This window comes from Alligator sinensis, unplaced genomic scaffold (genome assembly GCF_000455745.1).
Source record: "Alligator sinensis unplaced genomic scaffold, ASM45574v1 scaffold1012_1, whole genome shotgun sequence".
Taxonomy (NCBI): Eukaryota; Metazoa; Chordata; order Crocodylia; family Alligatoridae; genus Alligator; species Alligator sinensis.
In genome coordinates, this window is record NW_005842104.1 from 1,360,512 (window position 1) to 1,387,049 (window position 26,538).

A 26,538-nucleotide genomic window follows, 5' to 3' on the forward strand; every position below is an offset into this window, starting at 1 on the left:
AGGGAAAAACACAACCTGTGATCATGTAATTAAAAACTAGATCATGTAATTAAAAACTAGATCATAAATGGGTAGAGAGCTACCCATCACATAGGTACAAGGGAGTAAAATAGATAAGTTAAACAAAAAAATCAATTTTCTGTGTTTGACTTCGCTGCCTAATTTTTAATGCCTTTTGTCAATTGCCAGTTGTCAAAAGCTTGTGGCAAACAAGCGTCTCAAAAATGTCATGAGAATCTTCTAAAAGAAAAATCACCAGTAAAAGGACGAAATCCTCTTATTTTACCTACCACAGCAGAATGACCAACTCATTCATTTAAATTTCCAATTTGAAATGTTTTGCCACAGAGTGGTTATTTTAAGATTATTTAAAGGAAAGCATATTATGGATTCACTGTATTAGCAATAATGGCAAAGACAGACTCTGACTGAATTTCTCATGATGAATTTTTGGAACCGTTCATTGTAGTCACAGCAAACAAATGGACTTGCACACAAATGTACATGGTTTCAGCTGCCTCCTCTCTGATAAGAGTTTGGAGTGATAAATAATTTGGGTTAAAGGAAGGCAAAATGATGCCGATGACAAAACTAAAAGCAATACAAGAATATTCTTATCAAAATAGTAAGGACCTACTTCATTCACGATTTTATGGATTTAGCAAAAGCCATGAAATCAGGCATTGTCTGTGAAATCAAAAAAACCCCCAACATAGTAAAAATAAAATGCTGGCTCCCCAGCGGTCCTCATGGCTGCTATAGCCCAGCATCTCAGCCTGTCAGAGGTGAGAGGGGGAACTGCAGGCACAAAGGGGAGCTGCAAAGATAGCAGCCACTCTTGTCCCCCCTCCTCTGGCCACTGATTGACTGAGAGAGCTACCCATCACATGGCCTTGCCCCTTTCTGCCAATCAGTGGCAAGGGGCAGGTCTTCATAATGGACAGCCCTCTGGGCCAATCAGTAGTGAGGCGCAGATCTACATGATGGATGGCCCTCTTGGCCAATCAGCAGCAAGGGCAGGGCCATTGGGGTCCCTCAGGCAATCAACAGCAAGGGGCAGGCTTGCCATGAAAAGGCCATGAAATCAGCTCTGCATGCTGTGAGGAGCCTGTGAAAATCCCCCTCGTTCACCGTGACTTGGGTAGATCCCTACAGATTTTAGAGGTCCCTTAACCAGACTTTTAAAATAAAAGATCTTGCAGTATTAGTAACAGTTAATACATTCACGTCTGTTAGAAACCATATGCTTATGGACCCATTTTACTGGAATCACCTTATGACCACCACTACGAGCAGACATTTACAAATCTACACACTCCAAAATAGTAAGCGAACAGTTCAGAGACCATTATGGAGATTAAAATATTCACAAATAAAACATTAAACATCGTGATTTAGAATAAGCTAAACCCTGAAGTTGTTCCCTAGATTCCATTCATGCATATCATCTGCGAACTTCAGTGAGAATCTTGCTCATACTTCAACACACTGAAAAAAACTTAGTGAAGAAAAATTCAAGACTTGTTCCAATAATACTTAAAGGAACAAATTAATCCTTGAATCATTTCCATTCACTTCACTGGCATTATACCAGGGATAAAATTGGCTCAGTCTGTGAAAGCACTGAGTTTAATACAGTCCTGTGTGAATTATTCCTAAACAGAAGATACTTTGGCATTGTTCCTGGTCAGTACTGGTCTAGCAAAGAGCACATATGAAGACTCTCCACAGGATAGTACATGAAAGAAAGAGATCACACACAATGCATAAAACAAGAAGTGCAAGTGACATTCAGCACTGAAACTGATACCTCATATACGCTGTCAAAATGAACTAAATTAAGAGATAAAGGAAAATATTTTCCCTTACATCGCCATTATAATAATCTCTATGGACCCCTAAAACAATTTTCAGATAGAAATACACAATTTTCATGTTGAATACCTACTGCCTATGAATACATAGTTGCCTTTTAGTAAATCATATAAAAGTATTTTCAAAAAGTGGCGAGTCACATTTTTCAAATCTAAATTCATGTGCCTATGGAAATGGTGAACTTGATTTCAGTGGATATTAGGTATGCACCTACTGGGGTTTTCAGAGGCACCCACTTCTTTAGGTTCCTATATATCTTTGCAACTGGTTATACAATTTTGCTGACAAATCAGGTATTATCTACCGTATTTTGGACTGAAAAAAGGAAATATAACTATTTGTGTTGTTTTAGGTACAGCAATTACATTTTAAAGTAATACTAATAAAGAAAACAAGAAAATTATAGGGAAATCATAGTAAAAGAAAACATGCTACACATCTTCACAGTTCAAGCTGTGTAACTATTTGCATGCAAGGCTCATGAAGCATGTTTTCAAACTTTGTTCTCACCCTCGTTGTACCTCAGGCTACATATAAACTTTGAGATGCTGCTCTCCCAGGAGAAACCACATGTGTACAGACATTTATAATTTTTCTTTCAGCGCAAAAATGGCCACACTTGGAAGCAACCTGAGAGAACTGGAACCCAGGAGAACCTGTCTTGGGAGACCAAATGTCTGCACAGGTACTCAGTCTTAAGCTTTTACACTTATCTTTCTCCAAACGATACTTCAATAATAAGTACTCCAATGGAGTGTTATAATAATCACTGTATTCCATGTTTGTAAAAATGCACAACTACATAGTTCAGAACATACATTTTAAATAGAATTACTGAAAAATATTTGTGGAAATATTCTGAATAGGAATGATATGTTCTAACTAGGACTGAACAAATCTGGTTTGTCCTAACCATTAACCTATCTAGAAATACTACTTATCAAATTGTGTGTTGTTAGACATCTTAGTGGTGGCTTTCATTTGTAAAAAAAAAACCAAACTTTTGAGACATGTTGCAGTGCAGAGATACCAGAGCTATCCTGGGAATTGAAAGCAGTCTAGCCATGGTAGCACAGAGTAATGCACAGGCCACTCAGCATCTTGAAAGTTAGCTCAGGTATCTTTATGCTGTAGTGTGCACTGTTAATGCCTGAAACTTGAGCTATATAAAAGAAACATGATATACTTTGCTGTATAATTCAGATACATTGCTTACCCATTCATAACACACAATCCAACAGCGACGAGCAATTCCCAGCATTACATTCAATGTACGACGAGGACTTCCTGCAACTACATGACTAGTTGTTTCACAAACATCATTTGAAAATGAAAAGCCTCCTAATTTATTCACCACCTGAATTACAGTATTCTGTTTCCTGCCAAAAGAAAAAAAAAAAAAATCAGCATCACTCCACATGAACATTTTTATTACACCAGCAGTAGCATGTGCAAAAAATCTGCATACATTTTAACTGCCCTCTGCTGACTGGCTGTTTGTTCTAAACCTCTTCTTCATCTTCCCTCAGCCTTTACCTTGGCTTCATGCTCACCAGACTCCTCTTGCCTTTTTGTCCCCTACCTTCGTCCTATTTTCTTTCACTTTTGTTTCCTTTCCTTATGTCACCTAATAATTTAGGCAGTAGATAGGGTAGATTGGCACCTTATAGCCCCAAAGCCCAGTTCAATTGCCTACACTGTTCACAAATCTGACAACTAGCAATCTTGTGAAGAAGGATAAAATACCGATGGTATTCTACTGGAGATCAAGTAATTTAGAAAAAATCCTGAGTGGAGCCACATCCTACATAATGTTGCTCTTCCCAGACAAAGCAGACGGGGCCCATTACTGAATCAGCACAAGCACACTCTGGACATCTCCTTAAGCCCTGGGGCACTCTCATTCCAGCCATTTTTTTCTCTGCAGAAAGTAACTTTAAAAAAGCTCTCAAAATAAGCTAGCTAAAACAAACAGAACACAGAACAACTTTAACAAACCCAAAAAGCAATCTCCACAGCAAAAGCAGCAGCTTTTTTTTTTTTAACTGAGATTTAAAGGAACTATGGAACAAAGAAAATAAACAGCTTAACAAACTGACTTGCCACTGAAATCAAAAGGTGATGTAAGTGAAGAAACACTTCTGAAAAAAAAAAATCAGGACACTTAGGAGCCTAACTTTATACACATTTGTGTGAATCCTGGCCTTGGTTATTTGTCATGAGATGTAACTGGAAAATCTTCAGTCTCCTTTTAACCATAAAAAGGATTTCAGCTTGACAGAGCACATTAACAAAGGTCATGGTAACTTTACAATCCATAGAGGATGCTGACCCTGCTGGACTACAAGCTCAGGGGATGTGTATTTCACACTATGACTTAGTCTTGGCTCTTTTTGATATACTCACAAGATTCTTTAGGAGAGGAAAAATTCTACAATATGAAAAACTGAAATAGCTCTTAGATTGTTTATAGTGTTTCACAGATCACAGAATTTGACTAGCTTATATCTCAGTATACTGCAAAACTGAGGATACTGATTTGCATTTCAGTGAAACACACACAGGTACTGCTGTAGACCAATAGGTGAGGATATGCTCTTTATGACCAAAAAATGATGCCACGACACCACCAACTTCACCACTTCATACAGTTAAATTCTAGTGACCTTTTTTGGTCTTTGTATCCTCTTTGGACTGAAAAACAGGTTGTTGACAGCTGGTTTTGTATTTTGGATTCTTTTTTGCTCTCCTAGGACTTTCCCCCACCCATAGACTGGTGGCCACAACCTTATCATGCATCATAACTGCAGAAAGACTAAAGCACAGGTCATAAAAGGAATTCTGAAGAATAAAGTTGGTTATCACAAAATATTTTTATAGTAAATATGTGCAATAATAATAGTAAAGCAGATTTTACATCAGGAATGTATGGAAACAATACAGATACATTTGTACTTGCTTGCATGGGTAGGACAGCCTTATGATTGGGTCCAGAGATATGGATTCTCTTCCAACTTTGCCAAGACTTTTTCTGTGTCCTTTTGAATATGAAAGCTTGCCTGAAACTCAGTGTTCTCATCTGTAACACGCTGATCATATTTACATGTCTTATAATGATGTATTACTGAGTGGTTTATGAATTGTACTGAGGTTCATAGATGGACAGTACCATCAGTGTCATGTTTTATTACACAGGAACAAGATAAAAATGAAAATGTACTTTGTTTCCATTTTCTTGAAATATTAACTTAGGCTTATGAGAAAAATATTGACAGAAACATGTACAAAACTTTTAAAGATAGCCAGTAATTGAGTGCCATTTTAGTACTCATCTTCACGTAACTATCATGATTTGATTAATGTTTTCAAACCCGAAACAGATTTGTGGGTGGCGCCAATAACTGGAGTTTTTGAAAAAGATTGAAAAAAAATGTAACCAACCATAATATAAAATATGGAATTGTGTTTTTGTTGGATGTTATTTTGTAAGAGTTTAAAAAGAAAGATAAGAGCATGCCAGAAAAATATTAATTCTTCCACAAGTATGCAGGGGGAGCTGCTTTTAATGTTTTGTAACTGAGTGTCTAAAAAGCCTAAAATTAATATTTCCTTAAAAGCTATTTATGTCAAAGAAAACATCCAATCCAATGTTTCAGTTCATTATGACATTCTTTACAAAAGCAATTCAAAATTTATGTGGAAAAAAGGCTCTTTCAGGCTAAAATTCCACCCATTTGCTGTATACATTCACTCAGAAAAATTCTCAACTTTTTCATCTTAGTATTATTACCCTAAAGTCGATTTACAGATCTTTTACGTATATACAGTCTAGCATGAGAATGAAATTTTTCAAATATGGACTATATATTAAATTCAGTGCAGTTTGTGCAAGAAAAGACTATTCATATTGAAGTTCAAATTTTATACTGAATAGAAAGTCAGCAAAGTATCTAATACTTACTCAGAAGACATGCTTGTCATGACTAGTGTTCTTGTTGGCTAGAAATTTAGAAAAGGAAGAGCAAGAAAACAAAGTAAATATATGGAAGATTTTCCCAGAGCAACTAAATTATAATAAGTACCACTGAAGCAAAAAGCTGAGTGATAATAAAGATGCAAGTATTCCAAGACAAGAACTCAGACTAGATTGCAGGTGACTTGTTTCCAAGGCCAAACATATTAGTAGTGCCCAATGGCACTAGGAAAGGCAATATCAATTTACAACTTCTACCATTTCTTTTATCTGCTAGCATATTCCAGCACTTAAATAAATGCACCAATGGTCTTATATAGAGGTATGTCTATACTGCTTCTGCTTATGTAAAAGTACATCTTACCTATCACCAATACTGCGTGTAGGTTTTGAGAACACAACCTAAAACCATGGCCCACTGACCTGTTTCTGCTCCGCCACATTTTCTAGACCTTCATTGATAGAAAATACCAATGAAGCACTATATTACTGTTTACATAAATACTCAAACACACAAATGTACTAAAATTATATGGAAAAACTGAAAGAAGGATTTTTTTTAAAAGATAAATTATAGGTTGCTTAAAACAGTTATGTAATACAAAAAAATTGCAGAAACCTACAGCTCCACACAAAAAAAAAAAAAAAAAAATCAAAGAAATCAGGCTCTTCTACCCTTTTCCCATATCTTGCCCATGTCAAACAAAGTTCCCCAATTCTTTCCCACCACCATCAGTAATTTCCTCTGAGTTCTAGAAAGTCTGAAATACTGTAAATCAGTTTAAGGTTAGTTGTAAAGAGCAACACATTAGAAACTCACTCTGCATCTTACTCAGTAATGAATCATAGAATTAAAAAAGACCTATTTTATCAGTGATCACTCATGCCCCACCACTACAAAATTATTATTTATTGAAAAGGGAAGAAGGAGAACAAGGAGGATCCAGGCAGTTACAGACCAGACAGTCTGTCCATGATACCTAGAAAAATCATGGAGCAGGTTATCAAGGAACCTGAAAACAGGCTGATTTGCAACAGTTAACACTGATTCATCAAGAGCAAATCATGCCTGACCAACCCGATTTCCTTGTATGACAAGGCTCTCTGTTGGTGGGGTGGAGAGCAGTGGATATGATATACCTGGAATTTAATAAGGCTTTTGGCTTGGTCTCTGATGACATTATCATTAGTGGATTAAAGAATAGAGTCTAGATGACAGTACTGTAAGGCAGATACAAAACTGGTCGGATCATCACTCCATGAGTAGTTACCAATGGCTTGATGTTGTAGATGGCACTGAGTGGGGCTCCTCAAGGTTCTGTCTTGGGTCTGGTATTAGTTAATATCTTCATTAATGATTTGAAGGATAGGATTGAGTGCACATTTAGCAAATTTGTATATGGCACTAAGCATGGTAAAGTTGCAGACCTTGTAAACTGAAGAACTGGTCCAAAATTAATCACATGAAACTCAATAAGCACCAGTGAAAAGTCCTACATGTGGGCTGGAACAAATCAAATGTACAAATACAGATGAGATAGGCTGCAGTACTGGTTAGGCTGCAGAACCTGGGAGTAACAGACAACCATAAACTGAATATGAGTAACTGAATATGAACTGTGTGCTCTTGTTGCAAAAAAATAAATAAAAAAATTAAAAAAGCATACTAGGCTGCAAGCATTGGCTTGCAAGTCAAGGGAAGTGACTCTTCTGTTCATTTGGCACTGGTGAAACCTCACCTGGTATACTGTGTCCAGTTTAGGTCACTGCACTTCAAGAAAGATGTGAACAAGTTGGAAAGAATCCAACAGAGAGCAACAAATCTGATTCAAGTTTTGAGACACATGAAATACAAGGAAAAACTGAAAGAACTGGGATCATTCAGTTTGGAAAAAGAATGACTGAGGTGGGATTTGACAACAGCCTATATACTTAAACGGGTAGTTACAACTATACTATACTACTACTATAGAGAGGGAAATTTAGGTTGGATGTTTAGAAGAACTTTCTCACTGTGAGAGTGGCTAAGCATTGGAAGAGGCTATTCAGAGAGGTTATAGAAGATCCATTTTTGGAAGTCTTTAAAAGAAGGTCAGATGAAAAATTGTTTGAGGTGGTCTAGTCTGGGGTAATCCTGCTTTAAGCATGGGGCTGAACTAGATGACCCTCTGAGGTCCCTTCCAGCCCAAATTGTCTATAATTCTATGTCTATTCAACAACTCAAATCTAGTCTAGCAATTAGGAATTCTAGGTAATCCTAGTTTATCCCATGGGTGGGAATCTATTCTTGCTGCGAATAAGTGAAATACAATTTAATATAATTAAGATTATAATCAGGAGGCATTAGAGCCTTTGTGACTAAGCACAGTACCTCAAACGGAATTGATCCAATCTACACAGGTTTCTCTAAACTGTGTAGATTAGACTGTTAACAAACAGAATTCTCATTCACTCTTTTGTTAGCCAAGGCAGGCAGATGTCTGCACTGATCAAGGCCTGAAGGCAGGGGCTTTTCCACCAGGCTGCCCAGCTCTGTCAGACAGCAAACGCCCCAGCCCCACCCCCTCGCCAGACCCCTTGCTCTCTGCCATGAGGGACTCCTCCTAACCCCCAACTGCTGTGCATGCCAGGCTGAGGGGAAGATAATGGGGGGGTCTGTTCCCCCGCCCCACCCCCAGAAGCTGAGGGGTGGGGGACTGGTGAGGGGGTGGGGCTGGGATGTTCACTGCCTGGCAGAGCTGAACTCTGCAAGGAGGAAGCCTCTGCCTTGGGGGCTTCCCCCTTCCCCACTGTGTGGACCCTGGCTGGTGGGGGTGTTACCTCTCAGCTCTGTGTTCTTGGGGAACTCTGACACAGGACATGGCCTGTCTGACTCACAAAGATTTCCACCCCCCCTCCTCTCCTCTACCTGAACAAGAACTGATTACAAAAGACAATGAAAATGCAGTAGGAGCCGCACCTAAAGCCCTCCAGATAAGGGTGACAAGAGTGAAACAACTGCCCTAGGTCTCATTTGCATGCACGATGGAATCAGATGACAATTCATTTACATGGAAGATGGAGAACAGAACGCCCAAAGCAAAGACCGCAGTGAATTCTGGGACCAGAGAAGCAGGGAAGCACTGCATGATGGGGAATCTGTGCTCCAAATGCTAATCAACCCACATTTACACACACCCACCTCAGCATTTATCAGACCAATTCTAATTTGGATTTACAAAGGACCGCCCCCCCAAGCAGAAGTAAAAGTTTAATAGGCATCTCGGACAGTACATTCCCCGGGCCCACTATGGGAGTCCTACTTAAACTTGATTGACTAAAACTCAGTTGCCGGCTTAGGGAATGCTGAGGCAAAGAGACTGAGTCAGAGGGGGTATGGGCAACATTTGGGCATACCCACTCTGACTCTGTCTCTTTGCCTCAGCATCACAGTGTCCAGCCCATTAGAGCCCTGACCACAAGTGTTGTCATGCTTTTCCTGGGATGACTGGTGGAAGTCCTCCCCACAAAAGTTATGAAAAATCATGCTAAGCTGAGGCTTGTTCACAACAGGTAAAAATCCAAAACGCTGACGCTGCAAGCTCTGTATGGTTTCTGAAGAAACAATGAGGTATCCCATCCAGTATATCTGCTATCCATAGGAATTTCAAGCTGGCTCCTAAGTGTCTGGTTACTCCTTAAAAACTTATGTTTTTCCTGGATGTTAATCAGTTTCTTGAGATGTTCCAAACCAGATAACCCCTTGTCAATAGAAAAGACAATTATTTACACTATAAAAAAAATGCTTTGAAGAAGCTGAACTGAGGGTATAAAAATCTGTAAAAAAAAGCAGCAAAGTGTGCTTCAAATGGAGAAGTCACTCTGACACAATCCACTGTTGTTCCTAAGAAGCTAGAAGAAACAGATCATCTACCTTCAAGGATTGTGCTAAGAACTTTACCTGCCAGCATTGGAACTCAAGTGCTTTGGACTGGTGAGATCCCAGCTCTTGCTCTCTCTCTCTTTTCTTTTTTTTCTCTCTAGGCATAGATTTCTGAAACTGAATTGTATTAGTTAAGCTTGAGCTAAGTTTCCCCAAATACTCAGTGAAACCAGGGTAGTATTATAATTGTTTGTGTTTGTTTTCCTTTGCATGTCTATTACTACTAGTACCATTATGTATTTCATATACTTAGCAATAAATACATTTATAGTCAAACTAGTAGTAACTGGGTATATTTTTTGTTTTCTACTTCTCCTTCCCCACTTGCTCTGCTGAAGCTCAAAAATACTGTGGGGTCTGCTCATCAAGAGGCTAAAGATTGGGACGTGCTGAGTTTGAAACACATAAGGGGATCAGCTTGTACAGGCTGATTGACCCAGTTTGGCTCAGACATGCCCTAATGAACTGAATGCTGGCCCCTGAGGGTGTCAGCTGGACACACAGCCGGATTCAGAAGTATTCTGTCTACCTGTGTGCTTGTGTCTGACTGCAATTTATTGTTGCTCTGATGAACTGATTCTTGGCATATGAAGGTGTCAGCCTGTCCATGCTGATCAACCTGGCCGGGTCAGGCGTGTCACATTAATCTGTGTGTATATGGCTGATTTAGTGACTGGAGGAAACCAGCCCCATTGAAACTGGGTCCTGCAAGATAGCTCCATTGGCGGTGAGAACCTGAAGAAGGGAGATATACAGCTCCATATAGAAACACAAGTAACACAAGCAGCACATTGACAGAATTACAAAGACCCTAGAAACGTATCCCTAATAAATAAACACACCCCAAAGTGATGGGCAAATCTGGTAACAGGGGCCGGGGACCATTCCCCCCCCGCCCCTGCACCCACCCTCTGTGTCACCTCTGGCTGGGGTGGAAAACAGAGGCTTTGCTGCCTCAGCTCTGTGACAGCTTGGGGCGGGGCCACACAGCTCAGCTGGAGCAGAGGCAAGACCACACTGCTGGGGCGGGAGGGATTAGTGGGGAGCCGCAATGCATCCTGCGATGCTGGGAGACTGCAGCCTAACTTGTGTTGGGAAGGGACCTTGTGTTGGGACCTTGTGTTGGGAACAGATGTTCGATTACTGGTCTAGTCTAAAATGATTCAGTCTGATACTACATACATCCACAATGGGAGAGGGGGAAAGGGGGAGGACAGAAGTGGGGGAGAAGGAGGTGTGGCACATGATAAGTTTAAAGTAAAGCACCGCTTTGGATTTTTTTTTTTTCAACTGTAAGCAACCTTTGAGGCTTAAGGTCTACAAGTGCAGTTTAACGTACAGTAGCCTATTTTATTGTGCATTAAAGTGTCACATCAAAAACCGTGCTAATACATTAATGTGCTGTACAAATGGGCTACTGGGCATTAAGCGTCACCAAAAAAGCATGTGCCTCCACTACTGTACATTAGGGCAGCCTAATGCGTTTTTATTTAGTACCCCCCATTAGAGGTACTAAATTTAATGTGCAGGACCAAAAACTCATTGACGAACATGTAGACCTTGGACCCTACAGACCTTAAGCCTGTGGGGCTTTAGGTTTATGCACCCTAAAAACCAAACTATTTTCTCTCCCTCTTAAGAATTATTCCATCTTCAACCAAAAGCCAACGTTTATGCAAGTCAAGGATCATTAGTGAAGCAGACAGCATTTTGTTTTATTACTTCAATAAGGACAGAGAGTGCTTTAAGATAGTTACCCAGCGGAAATTGAGCCAAATTATGCATCTTAATTTTCAGTTTTACATTTTTCAAGTTAACTGCTTTTGCTCCCTTTTAACCCCCTTTTATACAATTTATTTTCATCTACGATACTTTTGTCTGTTTTATTTTACATTTTGGTTTTATTACAAAATATTTTTTGAGTTAACAGTTTCTTTTTAACTAGCAAAAAAGCATCTGGGGAGCATCATTATGAGTTTCTAATGCACATTTATACCAGGATTACTGCTACTAAAAACACTGGAAAAGGTGGCATTTTATTCATCATTAATCTTTGATTTCTAAAGAGCTGCATATTTGTATTTTTAAACAGAAGATTATTCTTTTGAATTCTATTTTAAATTTGGACTGCATACCATTATATATTAGGCAACTACAGGCCCTTTAAGCATTTTCTTATATACACAGTTGCATTAAGTATTTCATTGTAGAGTCTGCCAACAGCTATATTTTTTCCAAATCACATGAAATATAAAACATGTATTTCAATACTTTAAAGGAAAGAGCATTTCTAAACCTTGCCAATACTTAAAACAATGTGATACTTCCTGTATGTGAACTGACCTAACACCACAAAAGAGAGACTCTCAAAATATGTTCACTTATTGCTAAGTTTGAGCAGGTGTTCCTTGAAGGTTTAAAACCATCACAGTACTTTCCAAGAATCCTGATTTTTGTTTCTAACAGAACATCACACCATCTGGTAAAAAACTACAAAGTGAACATTCAATTTGTTTTGTAGGCTAACTCCCAAGAAGAAATACAACCACAATAAAAAGTTATTTGGTAACAATAATATTTTAAATTTATCACTAGCTAAGTTCTGGTTTTAAGGCCTACGGAAGTTAGATCTCGCTTTGTCCTCAGGCCAAGTGGAATTTGTCCAAGAAACACAGGCTGTCAAGCAATTTATACCATCTTTTGGTATGCAATATTTTTGTCCAAATACTCTCCTACTAGCTCTAATGCATGGCCTACTAGAGTGGAGTTATTTTAGGGATAGAAACAGAGTACCTCAGGTGGTCCTCATATACCGAGCCAGATAACAGAACTGAACCTTCCATATTTTGTGTTCAGAAAGGATGACCATAAATACTGTATTGGATTTAGTTAGGGAATCATGCCAGTGACAGTATGAAACCAGGAAGCTATCTTACATTCACAAAGTCCAGTTAAGAATAAACACAGAAAGCAAGAACAACATTCTCTGTTTTGTACTCCCTGTCCTATTTGGCTTTAGATGATATGTTTCCCTTGCAGGCTTCTACCAATTCCTCAACCCCCCAAAACAAAACAAAACAAAACAAAACAAAACAAAACAAAACAAAACAAAACAAAACAAAACAAAACAAAACAAAACAAAACAAAACAGTACTTGCTTTCAGGTTTTCACTGCTGCATTCTAGGCCTACAGTTATGGGGGCATAAGACAGAACCAGTAGCATAAAACTGAAACAGTCAGGAATCAGTCAGTTTCAATCTATGACATGCTCAGACTCTCAAACTTCAATAATCAAAGTCCTCAGCAACAAACTACATTTCATTATATTAACTTATCCGGCTGGCATGAAACTAACTTTGACACCTGCTACACATTAAATACATTCCGCAGTTAACTGGTTAATTACGCGATAAATTTATACCAGCCAAACATGCAAAGTAAGACCAGCCACATATGTAAAGTAGCTATCAAACAAAAATGACTATCCAGCTATAAAAAGAGCCAGCCAGCTATAAAGTTAGCGCTTGAAAATATGCAACCCCACAGCTGGTTTCTGTGCAGCTTTAATCTGAACGTGTAGTAGTCCCTTGCGTTCCTACACACACCAAATGCACAAACAACTGTCTCCCATAGTTGGCAATATCTCTTTATTTAAATTAGTTTCAGTGGGACTTTTACAAAAATATTAAAATTATTCATACATTATCTACTCCAGCTGACCTCCCTCCATTTACTGGTTGAAATAATTATCCAACTTGCCAACTTACACTTGAAGACTCTGTTCTCTTCCACAAACTGAATCTTAGCTCTAGCTGCAAAATGTATGCACTGTAATCCAACTGAACCTTGTGGGAAAAGATGGGCAAAGTAAGACAGTTCCCAGCAAAACAAGAGACAAAAATAAATATTTGTTGTTTGAATGAAGTAAAAAGTCAAATCTCACTGCAAAACCACCAAACTCCACAGAATCTTGGAAAAATTAGATATCGTGGCAACAACAAACAGAAGTCCTCAGGACCTCCCATAACTTAGATGATAGATGCTTAATAATAATTATTTCAACTTATTTTCAAACCCTGGTGAACATCCCTAAGATGTTTTACACACAGTTTTACAAATTATTTTTACAATCACAAAGACTAAAAACAATACTTTTAAATGAAAACAGTTCTGGTTCACAATTCTCCACCACAAGTGAATTCTACATCAAAATTTGCAGCTTTAGAATACGTTTGTCTGGCAATGATCAACAGCACAGACAGCAATGAATTACTCATTCACGAAGAGTGAAAGCAGGTCAAAGCAGTGAAACACCCCTTATGCCTAATTTAAAAAGTTAGGCAGACAAGTACATCACAACAGCAGGAAGACTGCAAGGCAGGAACAGTAAGAGATCAAGACATTCATATCAGCCAGGAGCCTCCAAAGGTAAAACAATTTTCCTAACAATCAGATAGGTTGTGTGAGATGGGGCAAATAACTTTAGATTTTTAAGACACTAATATGAAAAATGAAGCTTCCAGAAGAACCTGTTGTCAACACTAATGTGAATCCCCAAATCTTTCCCACCTTTCAAGCAGGTAGGAATGTGGATTAACTTCTCAGTGGGAGCTGGACAGCAGAAAACAACATTCCCCATAATTAACTTTGAGTAGAGAATATCATTACTTGATCATTATGCATTCAATAATCATAATAATTAGAGAGGAAAATTAAGCAGGAGAAGAAAGAAACCAACATCAGAAAACAGCATGGAGGGCAAAAATAATGTGTGGAGAGAGGGAAGAGAAGATGACAGTTTGATAAAAACACATGCATGCAAACATCATTAAAAACAATAAACAAAAAGGGTATTATAGGAAAGAAATGGGAGAGGAGTAAATCAGAAAGAGAAAGAACAAATGAAAGAAAGAATAAACAAACAAAAAAAGAATGAATGAACCACACTGATACAGCTTAATGGGTGAAATTGAAAAACTATACCAAATCTGAATCGGAAATGATTGCTACGTAAAGTACCAGGTAGTTTTCTAATGACCAGGGATCCTGGTTTTCTTTACTAAAAATATCCCCAATTTTGGGGTTAAAAAAAGTAACCCAAAACCCACATTTTTCCTTTATTAAAATTATATATGTAGCAACATTAAAAATGGACCCACCTGAAGGAATAGGAAGGGCTGCCCTGCAGAGGAACAGAGTGGGAAGAGACAGTTTGTCTCAGTAAGGAGACCGTATACCCCAAGGGCAAGTGAAGCTGTTTTGGAGGTAGCCCTCTTGGAAGAGAGAAGGGTGATGTAACCCCAGTAGGATTTGAATGAGAGATGTTAGAAAAAGTCCAGGAAGAGCCTGTATTACCCTGTAAATAATTAAATACTGTACATAGTTTTATAATGGTCTGCAAGGCTGTTTGATTGTAAGGGAGGTTCTTGCTCGGGGACCCTGCAGCAGCTACCCAAGGAACTGGGCAAGGCCACTGGCTACTGGGTAGCCCAGGATCCCACTATTCGGGTGAAGGCATGGGTAGTGTCACACCCAGGGTTATATACACACACACACACACACACACACACACACATATATATAGTAGTGGCATTTCATTTTAATCTCAGAAAAATGTGGAATTTGGGTAAACTTTTTTTAATCCAAAAATTGGGGTTGTTTTTTTTTTTTAATCAGAAAAAACCAGGATCTCTGAAATGACTGCTCCTGTGTCTAAATAATATGGAAGAAGGCTCTGCATGCTTAAACCTGTTTCTTAATTGCAATATAAACAAAAGCATTATGTTCAAAGCTAAATGGGAGCTATTTAATGTTCCTATAGCTATACTTTAAAAATAAATACCATACTGCCAGAGCTGAAATACTGAAACCCCTTCCCTTTTTTCAACTGTTTAAATGTGTGAAGCTATACTCTCATGTACCTCCACAGCAGAACCTCCTGCTCTGGTTTGTTAATTAACTTGATGGTTTGCTGTTAAGTCAATATAACAGTAATACTACAGCAGTGCTTTGCTTAACAAAATATATATATATATACAGTTTGAAAACTAGCATAAACCAGGAATAAAGAATCATTTAAAAAGTCACAATTTCTGCTTTAAAAGTCAGTTTCTCTGTTAGATTTTGCAATCCTGCTTAATATTAATACATCTCTCCCACCCACATTGACTTCCAACTTTGTTTTAAAAATAAAATGCTTCAGTTTATACTCAAACAAAACTTCAATCAATTGATTTCAAAGCTCATAAATCTGCAATACAGCAACTTTTAAGTTCTGTAAAAAGAGAAGTATATAACTATGTATGGTGAGTAATACAGCATAAGTAAAAATAAACAAACAAACCTCTTAGTAGATTATTATATATTATGTGCATTACCATAGTACCCAAGACCCTTAGTTGTGGAGCAGCAGCTGTGCCCCCCTCAAACCTCCCAGCAAGCTGGCACCCAGTGTAGTGCAATAATGGCCATGATGGTATATTGCTGGCACTGTCCTTGTTACTGTACTGAGGACCACCAATTCCTTTCAATACACACTATGTCCTCACGAAGTGTTAATTTAAATGAGTGCAAAAAATGCTCATTAAGTCACTCAGAAGTCTATTAATGCAAAAAGTATGTCAACTGATAATTAAATAAGGCTTAGGAAGTCTTTTGCTCAGGTTGATTTACAGCAAGTTTCATTTAGAATGCAATTACAAAAACTAGAGGATTTCCGGGCTACAGAGTAATGCCAGATATCACCTAGTTTACATAGGATGTGCATTTTCCAAAAGTTCAGTATCCGAAATGGGAGGATCTAACTAGCAGCCGTTTTTCCTTCTGGTGGTTTCCAAAGCCAAAAGGAGAAATTGTTTTTTTTTTTTTCAGTGACTCACTGCCAAACCATTTGCAGCACCCTGGCATACACTCCTGGGTTTTCTGGCATGATATTTTAATTACGACCTCAAACTTGATGTAACAATAAGGTACTGAATAAATGGAAACAAAAGGCCCATTTATTTTTTTTCCTCACAACACTTGTATTTTACTGCTAATTTCTGTACTGTCCTTCCATTAACATCACTAAGGATTTTACTTTGAATTAAAGGTAATAGGAACTCCAGTGATTCCCAACCAGGGAGACGTTTAAAGGTGGTGCACAAAATTATCACTGTTAAGCATGCAAACAAGATTTAAAAGATAAACCCAGAGATTTCAAATAGTAATCTGCAGGAATAAAAATATTTCTGTCCTGTTGTGGTCTTTCTGAATTCTTTGCAACAGTAGAATTTTTTTCACCGTAATCATAAAACAAGTGAAAGCTAAGAGCTGGCTTTTTCTGAGGGGTGCCTTGAGTCTAATAAAGGATAATTCAAGTATAACAAGGTTTAGACTCACTGCTTTAGACTATAAAGTTTGAGAATTTTGCTTCTTCCACTGAATGGCAAGGTGGCTCTGGGCAGGGTGCTAAAAATGACAATAGTTAGGGTACAGAGTAGAATACAGAGGTGAAAAAAATTATACCTTGAAATTCTGTAGGAGGTGGTATGCTGGGAGAGCACAATATGCTTCTTGTATCCAAAGTTTAATAAGAATCATGAGTCTGAATCATGAGGCTTCACAATACAACATCACTGCAATGTAGCAGCGTATTGGAGATATCAAAGGCTGCTACTTCTAACTGGTGGCCCAAAGGCAGCATGCAGCTCCCTAGGGGTTAACTTGCAGCCCCCCCCCCACAACTGCTGGCCTTGTCGCTGCTCCTCCAATCTCTCTCCTGCTGCTTCTACTGGGGTCTCTGATCTACCTCTCCCTCCTCCAGCTTTTGATTCCTGCTCCTGCCCATAGAGGTGTGTGGTTTGGAGCAGCATTGTCCATGGGGCCAAGGGAGTCCATGGCCCAGAGGACTCAGGGACCCCATGCAGAATGGGGGCACTGGCAGTGCCTGCCATGCAGTATGGAGGGGATGCCCATATGGTGCAGTGTGGCATGGCACATGCTGTTGAGAAGCTTGCAGTGCCCAGCCACTCAGACATTATATTGAATTCACATTATTCAAGGGTGTATTCAATTCAAATTTATAAATGAAGGACTGTTCTTAGATTTAGACATTGTTCTTGAATGAAGGCAATACTCCAAACGTTGAAATCTTTAAAAAAATTATCACAGTTACTTTTTGGTTATAACAATAGTATAAGTAGCGTCTTGCTCATGGAAATAATTTCTCTTTTTTAAATTCAACCTCTAATTCAACTGATGATTTGTAACTGAAATACCCAAAAGACTTGAGTTTCTGCTCTCTGAATGAGTGAGTGTGAACCCACCTCCCCCCATCTGCTGCCTTAAATTTTACTTTAAAAAAGTTATTGTTCAATTCAGTAATTAGTTTCCCTCTCACAGATTCCTGCAACAACAAATACATCACATCCACTTGATACAGGAAATTCACATTCCCAACTTCACCCCTTTCCTCAGCACCCAATAACAACATATTTTAAGTGTCATCCATGCTCTTCTCTCCACATGTGACCCTAAGCACTTTTTTCCCTTAAACCACTATGCTGCTCTGAAACTTCTTTATGTTTTCCTAATAAGAATTATAAAAAATGTTAATGTTCCCCATCCCTTTCTTGTTTTTTTTTTAAATAAGATTATTTCTAATTTTAAGTTAGAGTCTAACGTCTCTAGTACCAAAAATGCTTTGTTTCTAACCATAATAATTAACTTCTGTAATTTTTAAGTGGAAGACAAAACCTGAATGTATCTGACTAGACTATATTTATCATGGTAAAAACTTTTTATATCCAAGTCAGACCACAATGACACATTTCAAATATGGGCAACCTGTACCTTCTTTGCCTTTCTGGCCAAACACCTTATCTTTTTTATAAAGGCAGAAGTTTCACAAAATACTAAAAGCTTTTGCTGTAAACAATTTTCCCCAAACAGTTATATACTCTGATAACAGAATCCAGAGCAGCCTACTTCATAACCAGTTTCTCCACAGTATGAGCTTAGACTTTTGTTATAAAATCCCTTTCCTTTACAAAAAAACCCTCATAAGTGCAACATTAACAATTGTACCTTCACTCAAATCCAAGAGCTACAAGCATGCATGCCAATATGAAGCTGTTTAAAAACAAACCTTAAGGAATTTCAACTAAGTGCATGCTGTCTTGTCCATCTGAGAAGATACGGTTTTCATTATCCCTCACCACACTTAACTCTTTTCTCACATTAACATCTAAAGTAGCTCATTCTACTAATCAAAATAATTTTTGTAGTATAAGACCTTAATCAAATTCCTATTGATACAATAGCAAAGTCTTAAAGAGACACTCCTTTGAAAAAGGCTGTGTATAGAGGGGAGAATGAGAGGGGGGTTGGTTTTGTTGTTTTTAATGAGCCCAGAATTGAGGAGAGTCTACATAATGCAGTCTGCTTTCATCTCAACCCTGGCTTAGGTGTAAAATGTAAGCAAATATCAGAAGAACCTATGATTAACTTTACCTTTTCCAGGAAAATGGGGTATAATACCTGTTTAATCAAAAAGCCCTTAAGCAATCTGAATGAGTCAGAATAAAATAAATCTCTTCAGTGAAAAGCATGGAAGAGAAGTCTTTTCTCCAGCCAGGCAGCCAAACAAATCTGATAACAAGATTTAAGCGGGGGGGGGGAGATGCAGGTTTTTTGCTACTTGGATAACTCAAAAGATGTCTCTGCTAATGATAGGAAGCAGTGACCGCCACAGTCATATATCCCTAATATAAAATGATAACTCTTCAACATGGCTACCATGAACAGGTTTGAATTCTTTAATATTTCATAGTTTCATAGTAGCTAGGGTCAGGAGGGACCTGAACAGATCATGTAGCCTGATCCCCTACCACAGGCAGGAATGAATGCTGGGTTTGCAAGACCCCAGATAGGTGATCGTCCAACCTGCTCTTGAATATGCCCAAGGTAGGGGTGAGGACCACTTCCCTGGGAAGTTGGCTCCAGACTTTGGCCACCCTAACTGTAAAATATTGCCTTCTGATCTCTAACCTAAACCTATTCTCCATCAGCTTATGACCATTGTTCCTCGTCACCCCAGGTGGTGCTGGGGAGAAAAGAGCTCTGCCTATTTGCTGTTGATCCCTCCTTGATGAGCTTGATTTTAAATAATTCAATTTTTTTAATGACATTTCCTAGGCAGAGTGACAAAGAGCCATATAATTTATCCTCATATTACAAGGAGAAAATGTACTGCAACGTTCAAATAATTTATTTTGTCCTGGCTCTCTCCTTCCACACACCTCAAAGATTCAGGAAAATCACTTGCTGACATTAATCCACACTCTTTGTCTCTTATAGCACAGCCTATTTGAAAACATAACTCTTTGCTTTGCAGAGAATCAAAGTTGATTCCTTAAAGAGGAACATGAAAAGCTCTTTAATACGCCCCCCACAAAAGGTTTTACACTCTCCCCACCTTTACCCACCTAAAATAATCCTAATAATCAATGAACAAAATCACTGAACTTCCAGATACTATTGAAGTTAGGGGTGGTTGTAATCTCTCCTATTTTTGAACTTGGGAGCAGCTTGCAGCTCTTGCAACCCAATAAACATGACTTGGACAGAATTATGAATATAAACTCTCCTTTTAATTCAATTCCTGTTAGTGATAGAGATAAATGAAGGATACATGAACATGAATAATTTGTAATCCAGATACAAAAATACTGTAGTAAGACCACCCTAGATTTTAATTGTTGTTTTAAGACCAGCTCAAAAAAGCCAAACATCAGTAACAAATACAAGTTGTATGAGGAGTCTGAAGCTTGTGAAAGAGTTAGAGATAACACTATGACATCATTATTAATATACAATTCTTGGTCTGTTTTAGAATAGGGAGAAGAATACAATCAAATAACTGTAACGCTTAACTGTCATTTATATTACTGTCAGTTATATGTCAAGTCCTTTATTTTTCCTATTTTAATGTAATGTCTTTTACACTACTTATATTTTAAATCCTAAACAGTTATTGATACACTGTCACCTGAAGACAGTTATCTTCAAAGTTTAACTAAAGGAAAAGCTACTGCAAGAATCTTCTTTCCTGAGAAAGGAATACTCCTATGACCAGTGAAAATATTTCTTATCAGACTTTTATTCTGAATTAAGTTTCAGGGAAAGCTCACTACAATTTAACAGTGCTTCCCATACTGTTTTTTTACAAGCTAAAGTCATGGCTTTAACAGACTGCATTTCTAAAAGGATTTCTATAACTAGAGCAATAGGATCCACATATAACTAAAATACTGAAGAACCACACTTTTTCACTATAATGTAAGTTAGAAGAATGATTAAGCGACTCATGTCACTTCAGTACGTAAATTTAGATTGCTGGAAGGCATGCTGTATTACAATAGCAGAGAAAAAAAAGTGTCATGGTTGTTAGGGGCTGGACCTTTCATAAATTTCCTTTCATTAAGGTTGATGTAAGTTAAAAATAAGTTTTAAGGAGCAAAAGAGTAAACATTATTTAATATTAAAAAGAGTAAAAATTATATTTAATGTAAATATTCTATTTAATCTGAAAAATTGAATCTATTTTATTGCTGTTGTTCTCCCCTCTGCTCTCCCCAGCACACTTCTTGCAATACTATTGTTACACTGGACAATGAACACAATATTTATTTTTAAAAATATTTTTGTCCTGATTTACATGTGTTTACATAGTATATATAGAGATTATTGCATACTAGCTCAAAATAAAGTCTTACTCTTTTATATCATGTAGGGGTGGGTGGGGTGCATGTATGTGGGAGAGATTCATGGGGGGGTGGGGTTTGTGAAGGGTTCTGTGGATGTGGGTGGGTTTTGTGGGTGTGTGCGCCCCTCCCGCCCCCCAAGCAAACAGCACTTGCCTCCAGCGACAGCAGCAGGTGGTGGGCCCTAAGGGTGCTTCTGGCCCATGGCACACAGAGCTCACCAGTGGCGTACAACTCTTACTGAATCCCAGGAGCTGCACATGACAGCACAGAGCCGGCCTGGCCTGGTCCGCTAGCACAGGCCTTCAATCCAGATCGGGCTGGCTCCATGCCAGTACATGAGGCTCCTGGCACTACAGCCAGGTGCCATGCGCCATCTGGCTGGATGCCTCCATGTGGGGCTTCCACCACTCCAGCAGGGAGCTGCACTTGAAGGCACAGAGCACACCCAACCCAATGGCACGTGGACAAGGAGCTGTGGGGAGTCACACAACATTGGGACAGGCAGGCTCCATGTCTTCATGGGCAGCTCTCCACTAGAGTGCTGGAAGCCCCACGTGGAGGTACAGAGCTGGTCCAGCTTAGCCCTATGGTGCACAGCTTCCGCCTGCACTGCCAGGAGACCCATGTACTGGCACAGAGACAGGCCATGGCAGGTGGGCTCTGTGCCACCACATGCAGCTCCCAGGATTCAGCTGGAGCTATGCGCCACTGGGGGTTGTGCCTGCAGCAGGCCAGGAGAGCCCCAAGGGCCCACCACCTGCTGCTGCTGCAGCAGCCTCTGCCAGCAGGGGGGTCCACACCTACCCACAAACCCCACCTCACCTCTCCCTCCTGCAGGCAGGAGTTCCCATCACTACTCACCTGCTGTCCAGTTGCACGCCATTGCACTCGGTGCCCCCATCTGGGGTTCCCAGATGGAGTGCAGGGAGCCCCTTGGAGGTGGAAGCACAGAGCCCACCTGGTCAGTGCATGACCTCTGAAAGCCTGCCTCCCATCAGCTTTCAGAGGAGCAGCTGCAATCCAGTAATACTTGTTTTTCTGGAGGAGCCCCATGGGCCATATAGAATGGCCTGGTGTGCCAGATCCAGCCTGTGGGCCGTATTTTGCCGCCCCCCATTGTAATTTGTTTTTAAAAACCTCATAGAAGTAGAAGCACAGAAAAGTGTGGAAGGAAGGAACTTCAAGAGGTCTAATCCATACTCAGGGCAACATCATCCTATCCTTGTCTAACCATTCCAGACAAGTGTTTTTCTAACCTGCTCTTTAATATTTCCAAGGATGGAGATTCCACCATCTCTCTAGGTAACGCTCCACTGTTTAACTGTTCTCATGGTGAGAAAGTTCTTAATATCCAGCCTAAATTTCCCTTGCTGCAATTTAAAATTATTACTCCTTGTCCTGACCCCTGTAGCCACAGAGAAGAGTTTTATCATTCTCCATATAGTTATCCTTTAAGTATTTGAAGACAACAATTAAATAACCCCTCAGTCTTCTCTTCTAAAGAACAAATGAATCTGGAGCAACAAATCTGATAGAGTATTTAAACAGCATTATTTTAAGGTTCAATGTCCTGATTCCTAATGAGCGCAAAAGACTTGCGTATTGCACTTTTGCCAGACTTCAGTGACAAGAAATTAAATGATTCAGTCAGGACAAGAAACCTTCTGAGGCATCAACAAGAGGTTGCAGCAAGTTTGTTATACTTCTGTTAGAAAAAGAATGCAAGTGAACAGCTAAGAAAAGAATCAAATAGTATAAACAAAGACAGGAAGTAAAATCAGAATTTTATCCCAGAACAGATTACCAGTTTATCTAGTCCAGTACCCTGCCTCCACAAGAAGCATATAATGTGGAAGTTATCTAATAATTGCAACTTCTAAATATTTTAGCAAAGAAGAAAAATAGCTCTTTTGATCAGCTGTTTTGTCCAAAATTCTTCAGATAGCTTCATAGCAGAACATTGGTCCAAGATTTTTAACCACTTTAGCTGACTGAGTCTCCCTCTATATGTTATAGGGATCATGTACATAATAAACTTGGAACCAGCTACATATGCAAAGTAGCTATCATGCTGTAAAAGGTCCAATCAACTATAACGTTAAACCTTGAAAATATGTATTTATAGCTGGCTTCTATTGAGTTTTAATTTGCATGTGTAGCAGGGGTCTCTCCTGCAAGTGGGAGCCCTGTCAGCTGAGGAGGCTCCCAGCCACAGGGATGTAACATGCCTAGCCAGGGCTGGGAGTCCCAGAACAGAGGTAACTCTCAGCCCAAGCAGCTGTGGACTCTAGGCCCTGGCAATACGGGGACTCAAAATCCAACAGTTGCAGACACTGGGTGCTGGGACCAGGTGGGTCTTGGCAGCTGGGGGGCGCAGATGCCCTGGGGATCTGTGAAACCCCCAGGGCTGCAGAGTTGTGGCTGCCATACTTCATGCACCCCTGAGGCTAGGGAATCATGACATCCAAGATCCCGCAGCCCCAGTGGTTTCTCGTACCTGAGGCTAGAGAATTGTGGCAGTTACAGTCCTGCAGCCCTGTGGGTTTCATAGAAACATAGAAAATTTGGGTTGAAAGGGACATTAGGAGGTTATCTAGTCCAACCCCCTGCTCAAAGCAGGACCATCCCCAACTATATCATCCAGTCCAAGTCTTTGTCTATCCTGTTTTTAAGAACTTCCAAGGATGGAGATTACACAACATCTCTGGGTAACCTGTTCCAGCACTTTACTACCCTCCTAGTGAGAAAGTATTTCCTAATATTTAACCTAAACTTTCCTTCCTGCAACTTGAGACCATTGCTCCTTGTTTTGTCATCTGCCACCACAGAACAGTTTAGCTCCATCCTCTCTGGAGCCACTAAAGAGGTAGTTGAAGACTGCTATTAAATCCCCACTCAGACTAAATGGGTGTCTTTAAATGTGCTCCGGAGCAGGGAGGGGGCCATTAATTAAAGCAGCTCTCAGGAGCTACTACTACTTCTTTCATATGACATTTTAGTATTACAACATTCATAGATTAAGATCTAAATTTGATAACCATTCGACTGCTTTCAGGGGTAGCTCCACGGATTGATTTTAGATCACCATTACATGATATAATTGGGCAATCATTCACAATGTGTTGCACCATCTGAAAAATAACACCACAATCACAACCTGCAATCAGGAGCTAATTAAAGCACATGCAGCATCTTGTGCATTCAGTGTCCCATGCTTCAAAATGGTGGTGCAGGCTCATTTGATGAGCTTTAGTTAAAGCACCATTAAAGCTTTAGTTAAAGCACCCCGCCAACAGTTTGAAGCACAGGGATGCCGAATACACGTGACACCAAGGTCAATTAGCATGCTTCAACAAACTTGATTAATCAAGTCTGCTCTGACATGTTCTAATTAGAACATTGGATCAGACATTGGGCACATGTATAGTCCAGTCCCTTCAGCCTCTCTTCATGAATCATATGACCCAGCCCCTTAACTGTTTTCATTGCTATCTGCTGGACTCTGAAATTTGTCTACACCCTTCTTACAGTGTGGGGCCCAAAACCAGACACAGTAATCCAAGTGTAACCTCATCAGTGTCAAATAGAGAAGAATCACTTCCCTCAATCTGCTGGCAATGCTCCTACTAATGCAGCCCAGGACACTGTTAGCGTTCTTCACAACAAGGGCACACTGTTGGTTCACATTCAGCTTATTGTCCACTGTAACCCCAAGGTCTTTGCCTGCAGAACTGCTGCTTAGACAGTCAGTCCTCAGACCATACATGAGATTGTTTTGTCCTAAGCGCGCAACTTGGCACTTCTCCTTCATGAACCCCTAAGGCTGGGAGATCACAGCAGCTGTGATCCCCCAGCCTCAGGGTGGGGGGTGGAGCCACTCAACTGAAGGGGCTCTCAGTCATGGGAGCTTGTTTCTTGTTGGTACAAGAATGGGCTTCCCCTGCGCCAGCAACAAGGCACGATGGGATCATGCATGGCAGGAGGCACGACTGTGTGGACCACGCATTATATCTCATTGTACCTTCATCTGCACATGTAGAGGAGCCCTAATTTTTAGAATTCTCTCAGCATTCTCTTCAATTTAATTTCACGTGCTCAAGAAATGTTATCTATTTACCTTAATTCCACCTTCCACCAATTTTCTATGTACATTTGTTTGTGTAATTTATTTTAATTTGATTTGCTGCTGGGAAGTTTATATTTACTGAGAAAAATGCTTTAATGGGGAAATATATAAATAAAAGAATAAATCAAATATAGAATTCTCCAAGGAATTCTCATTCCTTCGAGCCTCAGACCAGCAGAGACTCCCTATGCCTGACAAAGGGTGACTGCTCCCAAAAGCTTGCTAAGAACTTTTTTCCAACTACTCAGTTGGTCTAATAAAAATTATCGCATCTAACCAAAGAACCTTGCCTGCCTATGCCCTTACACCAACACAGCAACAATCAAAAACTCAGCTTGCGGTCAACATACACTAGAGCAGGGGTAGGCAACGTTTTTTGGCCGGAGTGCTGAAAAAACCACAATGTGTACCTTGTAAGGTGCCGGAACACCACAAAACAAAATGGGCGGAGGGGGTACATGGCAGGATGCATTGCATATTTAATACTATTAATAATCATTAATGTTGCTTTTTTTTTTTTTTTTTTTTTAAACAGTAAATAGAGGACTGGTGTCAGGTGGGGAGCGGGGGATGCCTCAGGGCTCCACTACTCGGGCAACAGCGGGGGGCCCAGCAGCACCAGAGGTGGGGCCCAGCCAGCTTGCGCAGCTCTGCGGGGATGAGGTGCAGCCACCCTGCCCACGAAGGGACACTGCCTGGCTGGGGCAGGACGCAGGGCTCAGGGGGCTCCTGCTTGGTCTCTGTGTGCGCCGGGTATAGTGGGAGTGGGAGCTGCAGCTACAGGCTGTTCCCCAGGCTCTGAGAACAGCTGCCGCAGTTGGTGCTCAGGGCCGAGCCAGCCAGGAGCCTGCAGCGCAGCGGCTCTATGCAGTGCCTGCCCCAGTCCTGGGCCCT

The 26,538-nt window shown here is 39.9% G+C and overlaps 1 protein-coding gene across 2 annotated transcripts in view; it reads right to left on the reverse strand.

Moving 5' to 3' along the window:
• MCPH1 (microcephalin 1) overlaps positions 1-26,538 on the reverse strand; it is a 206,897-nt gene that overhangs the window by 146,197 nt on the left and 34,162 nt on the right. The window contains exons 11-12 of one of the 2 annotated variants that reach the window (XM_006024488.1): positions 5,837-5,874; positions 3,092-3,254 (exon numbers count right to left, since the gene is read on the reverse strand). The exons of the other annotated variant lie outside the window; for it this stretch is intronic. Coding sequence (XP_006024550.1) covers positions 3,092-3,254; positions 5,837-5,874 — 201 coding nt within the window. The remainder of the gene's footprint in view (positions 1-3,091; positions 3,255-5,836; positions 5,875-26,538) is intronic. 2 annotated transcript variants of the gene reach the window in all.